Consider the following 7,895-nt stretch of genomic DNA (forward strand, 5'->3'; position numbering starts at 1 on the left):
AAGTATGTAAATCAATATAGCTAACATGTTTCGCCTCTCATTTTATAAAGCACCTTCTCTAAAAATCAAATGAATTATGGTCTATGCTTGTTTAAAATGTACTCCTTTCAAAACACTTGTAGCTAAACATTGTAATTTTCAGGTTAACAGCGAAGTGTATGCTTAAGAACCATAATACCCTACGGTAGGGTACAACGCAACGCGACAGTGTGACCAGTCGCGCTAGGCGGTAGCATACCAAAGCAGGGGAAGAGGAAGCACAGAACAAAGTAGGCAGCGCAGCAGAGAAAATGTATAATTTACATTAATTTAATTACAAATAGTTCGTCGTGCCAGATCTCGATTCTCGTTATTCCGCAACAGTTCGCAGTCGGGGAAAACTGTTAAGAAGCAGTGCGCGCACAACACAATCCACCACCTGGTTTTCCGCGGACACAAAATCCCAACCAGTCAGCGAGCGAGCGAAAAGTGGGTGAAAATGGCGTGGAAAATGGGAGGAAACCGGGCCGCAACGCTGGCGTTGCTCTTGGCCAGCAGTTTGCTGCTGCTGAGTGCGGCCAAAGCCGCCGATTTGGGCCCGGATTCGGAGTCGGACGACTTCGAGGACGGCTATGTGGAAGATGTGCAGGTGAGTAGGTCGCGGCGATGCCAGTCTCCAGATAAAAAACGAGACAAAAAGTACACGTCAGTGGAAGGTACTAGAACAAAAAGGAGAAACGCGCTTGTTGCGATGGCGGGGAAGGGGTTGCTGCGGGGGCTGGGGGGCGGTGCGGCCGGCTTCTTCGCTTTGTGACCCACAATTAGCATGCGAGCGTGTCTCACTTTTCCAGCTACAAATCCGAATGCGAGGGAAATACAACTGTTTACCCACAGACGAGGTCACGCAGATAGCAACTCCCATGGCAGCCCCAAGAATGCACTAATCTGTTGCTCCACAGAAATTGGGACAGTCCTCTAGGGTAGTAACAGCTACAGATGAGGTCAAGCTAATAGCAATTTAGTGCTCTTGAAGCTACAGAGCATATTATTAAATATCCACAACCAGTCTGGTGGCTATGGCAATGCCACCTGGTGTAGCGCCACCCATTTTTCTCTCTCTCTATCACTTTCCCCACTGACGACCGCGTGCTTCGGATTTTATGACACCTTATCTAACGTTTCAACATATGCCTTGCAGGAGGAGCCCACCGCCGTCGACGTCGATGAGAAGTTGGCCTACGAGAGCCCGGTGATCGATGCCAAGAAGTTCCACTTCGCGGACCACTTCGACGACGTGGAGGAGTCCAGGAAGAAGTGGGTGCTGTCGCAGGCCAAGAAGGACGACATCGCCGAGGAGATCTCCAAGTACGATGGCATCTGGAACTGGGAGTCGCCGCAGCGCATCGTTTGGGCGAACGACCTGGGTCTAGTGCTCAAGTCGAAGGCCAAGCATGCGGCCATAGCAGCCCCCCTCCGCCGGCCGTTCGAGTTCAAGTCGGACAAGCCGCTGGTGGTGCAGTACGAGGTCACGTTGCAGGTTCGTCACCTAGTGAAACGCTTCGGGATTGCATCAGCCGCCGGGCAAATCCAATTAATACCCGCTTACTGACCCAATTCTCGTTCTCCACCGGCTTATTCTCGTTTTTTGTAGGAGGGTCAGGAGTGCGGCGGCTCGTATCTGAAGCTTTTGTCAGCCGGAAAAGACACGGAGCAACTAAAAAGCGTAAGTGCGGGAGGCAATGCCCTCATAGATCACAGTCGCCTGAACCCCAACGAACACAAATCGTAAACAACCCCCGAATCCGACTCTGTTTATTCGTAGTTCAATGACAAGACACCCTATACCATCATGTTTGGACCGGACAAGTGCGGCAACGATGTGAAAATGCACTTCATATTCCGGCACGTCAATCCAATTAATGGCACCATCACCGAGAAGCACTGCAACAAGCCGAAGTGAGTCCATTAAATGAACACAACTCTTCGGGAGATGGCAAATCAGCAGCTCACTCAAGCGTTATCGCTATCAATAGAATCACCACTCTAACCATCTTGCTTAGAAGCTTCCCTGCCTTATATAGAAACAAAATTGGTTTTCGGCATTGCGCTTACGTGTTATCTCCGGAATCACCTTTGTTCGCTTGTACATTAGCTGCAATTTAGACCTTTGTCACCCGTTTGGCTCATCGTCACCGAGGTGGACTATTGCCCCCATCGATGAGCTGACTTTTTGGAGAGGCAGATAAACCGTGTATTTATAACACCATCGATGATTAATTTTCTTGGATTCCTTGCTTTCAGGAACCGTTTGGAAGAGCCATTCAAGGACAAGCTACCCCATCTCTACCAGCTGGTGGTCCGTCCCGATAACAGCTTTGAGATTCGCGTTGACCACAAGATCATCAACGAGGGTTCCCTGCTGACCGACTTCAAGCCACCAGTCAACCCGCCGGCAGAGATCAACGACCCCAATGACCACAAGCCAGAGTCGTGGGATGAGCGGGAGAAGATCCCAGACCCCACTGCCCACAAGCCCGAGGATTGGGACGAGGATGCTCCACCACAGTTGCCCGATACCGATGCCGTCATGCCCAATGGCTGGCTTGAGGATGAGCCCGACATGATTTTCGATCCGACTGCCACCAAACCTGAAGATTGGGATGCCGAAATCGATGGCGAATGGGAGGCTCCATTGGTGGACAATCCAGTCTGCGAGAAGGCACCCGGCTGTGGCAAGTGGAAGGCTCCGCTCATCCCCAATCCCAACTACAAGGGCAAGTGGCGTGCACCAATGATCGATAACCCCAACTACCAGGGCAAGTGGGCCCCCAGGAAGATTGTCAATCCAAACTTCTTTGAGGATCTGAAGCCCTTCCAAATGACGCCAATCGTAAGTGGCATTTGCATGGCTTTCATCGTCCACTTTACTATACCCACACTAACTCTATTTAGAGCGCCGTGGGTCTGGAGCTGTGGTCCATGTCAAGCGACATTCTCTTCGACAATCTGATCATCACGGACGATGTGGATGTCGCCCGTGACTTTGCTGCCAACAGCTTCGATATCAAGCGTCGCTACATTGACCGTGAATCGGTAAGTTCAAGCCCTTAACCTCTTCCTTGTCCCCTTCACAAAAATACACAGGGAATCGTAATCGAGAGCCACTACTCTATCCAATTCGAAGAAAACCTTCTGGCACCGCCTGATGCGCCGCATGAACTACAAGCCCGGCTGGTGGGCCCTGTACTTCCTGTACCTGCTCATTCCGGCCAGTTGCTACGTCTTCTATCTGTACCGACGCGCCAAGGAGGTTGGCCCCGGTCTTGACTTGTTTCGCTTTAAATTTGAAATTAGAAATTCGTACAATACACCCACATGAACACTCTCATTTTGGCCTGCACCCTGCACCTGTTACTGCTACTGCTACTCTTTGGCTTTCTCATTTCATAGGACTCATTCGTGAATAAGGTAGTCGAGCTAGCCAATGCCAATCCCGCGATCTGGGGCGTTGGCCTGGTGGCCATTGTGGCGCTGGTTGCGCTTACCATCTACTGTAGATTTGGTACCGCTAAGAGTCAGGTAACGATGCTTGAGCTTTCACTTAAGTTGTACTTGGGGAATTTACTAATTCGGCCTTTGATGTTAGGACTCTGCTGCCAAGAAGGCCGCTGCCGAGGCCAAGAAGACCGACGATCCTCAGCCCGACGATGAGCCCGAGGCCGAGGAGGAGGAGGAGAGCGACGAAAGGGCCGCTGGCGATTCCAGCAAGGAGAGCACACCGCTGTCCGCTAGTCCCAAGAAGAACCAAAAGTCTGATTTAGATGATAACGAAGAGGAGACCAAGGCGGCGGAGAATCAAGAGCCCGCACAGACTGAGGTGCGTTCGCAGAGGGGTTCGCTAGTGACCACCAAGACTAATCTTCAACCTCATCCTTTTCAGGAATCCAACACAAAAACACGCAAGCGTCAGGCGCGCAAGGAGTAAGCGGGCATACTCAGATGCCGCATCCGAAAGCAAATACTGCAACTCTAAATAAAAACTTAATCCAATTCCAAAAGCCAGCGGTTGCAAAACACAAACAACCAAATGTCCAAGCCAACGTACATTTCAAACATGTTGTTCTTCGCCGAGGCAGCCGACATCTCCCTCAAACTACACACACACGCACTCTCCCACACACACACACACCACACACACATGGAAAAGACACACACAAATGGAGAAATAAACACACACTCTCACACTGTAAAACAAACAGTTTCTAGTGAAGTCTAATTTAATTTGCCAGCTCACGCGGTTCGGTTTAGTCACTCTGTACGTACTTTCGCCGTATTATCGTTGCATTTCTGTCGTGTTCGACCCTCTGTCGGCCCTATATCTCCTATATATACTACCCTTCCACAGAGCCAGCCGATGGCACCGCTTTATAGTGTTTAGTTGAAGTGCTAATCCTCCTTTTGATTTGTGTAAAAATGAGAAACAACTAGACAAATGAGGGAAACAAAACTACAACTGAAACAAAAGCTAAAGCTAAAGCAGCAAGCAAACAAAGAGGGAACTAAAGGCAAGCATCTAGTTTAATATTATGTAATTTAAACGAAATTGAATAGTACGATAGTTATACTCAAGTTTCCATTTTCATTTGTATCGATGAAAATTTACAGCGAAAAATAAAACTAAATGTCAAAACCAGTGCAACAGCCTTTGATTCCAACCAACTGCCACCAGCTAACCGAAAGGACTAAGCCAACTCCTGCCGCACAGGTCCTGAATCCAACCCCCAAGAGGCAGCCCCACTTCACCAGGAGGCATGTGGGTGTTAATTTAAATGTCAACCCCTGATGTTGGGATAGATCAGATTCGAATCGGATTTATTATGCTCCGTGGTGCGTGGGGCGCCGACCAGACCAGACACATTGCATTCGTGCGGTTTTGGGGCATTTGCCAAATGCCAAACGCCAAAATGTTTTCATTATTTGATCTGGCGGTCGGTGGGCATAAAATACATTTAGCAGCCATTTTGCGAGTCAAGAAAGAAGGAAGCCCCCCTCGCCAATACAATTCATTTCCACAATCGACATGTGTATTAGAGGCCTCCTTTTTGTCGCTCTGAATAATTCAATTCAATTTCCTAAGCTCATAAATATGCCAAATCAGACAGACAGTCCTCGTTAATGGAATTGTTATGACAACAGTAAGCCGATGACAATTTGCATTCGCCAAAAGGAGGAGATGGAAGTCTCAGTCACACACAGGCCATTCAAAATTAGATTTATGGCCGCCAAACAGATGCGAAACTCTTTCCTTCGATGGCCCAAAACTCCGAGGGCCATTCAATAAAAAGATTAAATGATTTGGCGGTGTCTGGCGGCCTCACTTAAAAGGATTACAATTTTGCGGCTAGACTGCGCCGCATATTAATATAAAACATACATTGGTTGCCGTGCGCCAGCCGGGGATTCCCATAACTCAGACATAGACAAAAGGCTCCAAGGGTTGCCATTGCAACCGAATGATGAAAAAATGGGAACCACAAAACCAACCCGCTGCCTTCGTCTGCGTAAGCATTTTAATTTTAATAAAAATATTTTGACTTTCGTTTGTCAAAGGCGGCGACTTTCCGAACCCTTCACAATAAACGTCGGCAAATAAAACTGAGAAGCACATCTCCCCAATTGACGGGGCTTTTAAGTGCTGCCCGTTTCCGAGTAAGCTGAATTGGTTAGAAGTATTTATTCCGGCATGGGTCAGCAGTGGACACTCCAGGGAGTTCCCCAAATGTGGGGGAGTTTATTGAAGCTAGATGCTAATCGATGCGTAAGCAAAATAAAGCGCCATATGTAGGGTTTTGCAGTTAGCAGACCCCATTTCAACCCCATGCAAAGTGGAATCTTGGGGTTGCCCCTGAGGGTTGCAATAATCCGCAGCACAAATGCGATGAGTCCCCCTCATTACGCGCTGCTTTGCCGAGTTCCGTGCAATTAAGCCGGACATTATCCGATCAAATCGCGAATGGCCCCCGGACATGAAGGTCTTCCAAGAGATCCAACGGGTAATTGCCGAGCATTGCGGGCTCGATTTCATCATAAAGATTACGTGCAGCAGATAAGAAGTCATCAAAATTAATTGGATTTTGAATGTCTTGTCAATTGTGAGAGATTGGGTATTTATTTATTTAATATTGCATTTATTGGTCCGATGCGGCGTTTATGGGATTTAAGATTTGGGAAAATGCAGAAGGGAATACTATTCACCCATTTTCTTCTATTACACAAAAAAATGATTTTGATTTCTGGAAAATCAAAACTTTAATTAAGTACATTTGTAATTTATGATAGGTCATTTAAACAGAAACGTTAAATTGACCAATTTGACTGCATAGCAATTTAGTTTTTGATATCTGTATTAACAAATGTGGATTTTAGTGCTTAATGATTGCTGCCTGTACAGTGAGTATTAAGATATAGGAAACATATTATTCCTTCAAGTAGATTGGTAATAAATTATTTTTAAACCATAAGCCAACTCAAAAGTTATAAATTAAAATATACATTTCAAATATATATTTTACGCAGGTTACAAAAGCGTCATCTAGCGATACTCTACAGTACCAGCGAATACGACAACTATTTTACATGCCCATGGAAAATGTATGCATGGGATTTTACATAAAAATGCGCAGAATATTTCTACAAAAAGGTGACCTTAAAATATTCTGAGGTTGGTACGACAATGTTTTTGTACTTTTATAAGCATTGCAGGGATTACTCAAAGCTATATGCTAAATTTTATGATTATAAGACCTATGTTTAGGATAGAATTAAAGTGCAAGGACATCATTAGGAACGTATTGTGCATCATAGTTCCTAGAACAGACGCAAAAATGTCCTTGAAAAGTGGCGACAGTGTGCTAGGCAGGACCTCTTCTGATGCTCGTGAGTTGTGCGTTACTTAATCAAACAATTTCCCTAATCAACTGATTGCTGGCGAATCGAACGTTCAAGAAAATCACATTGTATCCCTGCCACTTGGGAACGTCCACTCCTTATAGACGTTATGCTGGGTGTCCTATCCAAACAGGATTTGCGCATTAGACACCTTTTTGAATGCATTATCAGCAGGGTCCTGTCCCGCATGGCTATCGTCTTCGACTTCGTCCTCCTTCGGTGGTCAGCCAATCATTAATATGCCTGACCAGCGACTCGGTAAGTCGCTGTACGGTGGTGTAAAGACAATAAAATTTTATTGTAAATCGTTTATCTTCATTACGCGGCCAGCGTCAAAACTCTGCAAATAACCGCAGCTTGGAAACCGGTTGCCATCGCCATAAATGCGCCGTTGACCATCCGGCACCGGGTTCAAGTGTCCACCCCATCGAGATCCGATTTTATAACCGATCCCGATCCCGATCCCGCTGCTGTTTTTTGAGCAGACCCACCCATTCGACTTAACCCATTGCAACCCCTGCAAGGCCGCGAGTGCAGGAATGACCCCTTCGCAATTATGGCTCCTTTGTGCGCCGCTTAGTTTGTCTTTTCATGGCCTTGTTCTTGAGATTAAGCTTTTGTTTTTCCATTTAACGCTTAATTTCAGCATTTCGATGCCCTAACGCGATTTCCGCTGACCCCTGGTGGAAGAAAGGAGCCGGATCAGTTACACAATATCCCATCCCATCGCCGATCCTTTGAGCAAACGCAACTGACCGCAACTAAGCAAACACTTGGCTTGACCAACGGGTTACGCTTCGATTCGCATTTGACTTACGACACAAGAAAATTTTAATTGCATTAGAAAAGCTGCAGCGGATTTCCATTGTCTTCCGCCGTCGAGTTGTTTGTTTTACCCAACTAGATCGCTTAACCCTTTCCCCTCCAGATTCCTAGCCATTGTCCGCTGGTCAGCTTTCCATGCACTT

General features: G+C 46.8%; 1 protein-coding gene across 1 annotated transcript; it reads left to right on the forward strand.

The window, feature by feature from the left end:
* Positions 1-202: 202 nt before the first annotated feature.
* Positions 203-4,476, forward strand: LOC6554774 (calnexin). The gene is made up of 9 exons (XM_015153710.2): positions 203-628; positions 1,178-1,516; positions 1,631-1,702; positions 1,802-1,935; positions 2,281-2,869; positions 2,932-3,072; positions 3,430-3,558; positions 3,626-3,856; positions 3,920-4,476. Exons 1-9 carry the CDS (start codon positions 479-481, stop codon positions 3,962-3,964), a joined length of 1,830 nt encoding a protein of 609 aa, XP_015009196.1. The 5' UTR covers positions 203-478; the 3' UTR covers positions 3,965-4,476.
* The last annotated feature ends 3,419 nt before the right edge of the window (positions 4,477-7,895 follow it).

Source organism: Drosophila erecta, unplaced genomic scaffold (genome assembly GCF_003286155.1).
Source record: "Drosophila erecta strain 14021-0224.00,06,07 unplaced genomic scaffold, DereRS2 tig00000000-arrow-pilon, whole genome shotgun sequence".
Classification (NCBI taxonomy): Eukaryota; Metazoa; Arthropoda; class Insecta; order Diptera; family Drosophilidae; genus Drosophila; species Drosophila erecta.

Bases quoted from the DNA above. Each gene is read 5' to 3' on its own strand.
- LOC6554774 (XM_015153710.2), top strand. From the start codon at position 479: ATGGCGTGGAAAATGGGAGGAAACCGGGCCGCAACGCTGGCGTTGCTC. The intron at 1,936-2,280 runs GTGAGTCCATTA...CCTTGCTTTCAG, and splicing joins AAGCACTGCAACAAGCCGAA to GAACCGTTTGGAAGAGCCAT. The intron at 2,870-2,931 runs GTAAGTGGCATT...AACTCTATTTAG, and splicing joins CCTTCCAAATGACGCCAATC to AGCGCCGTGGGTCTGGAGCT.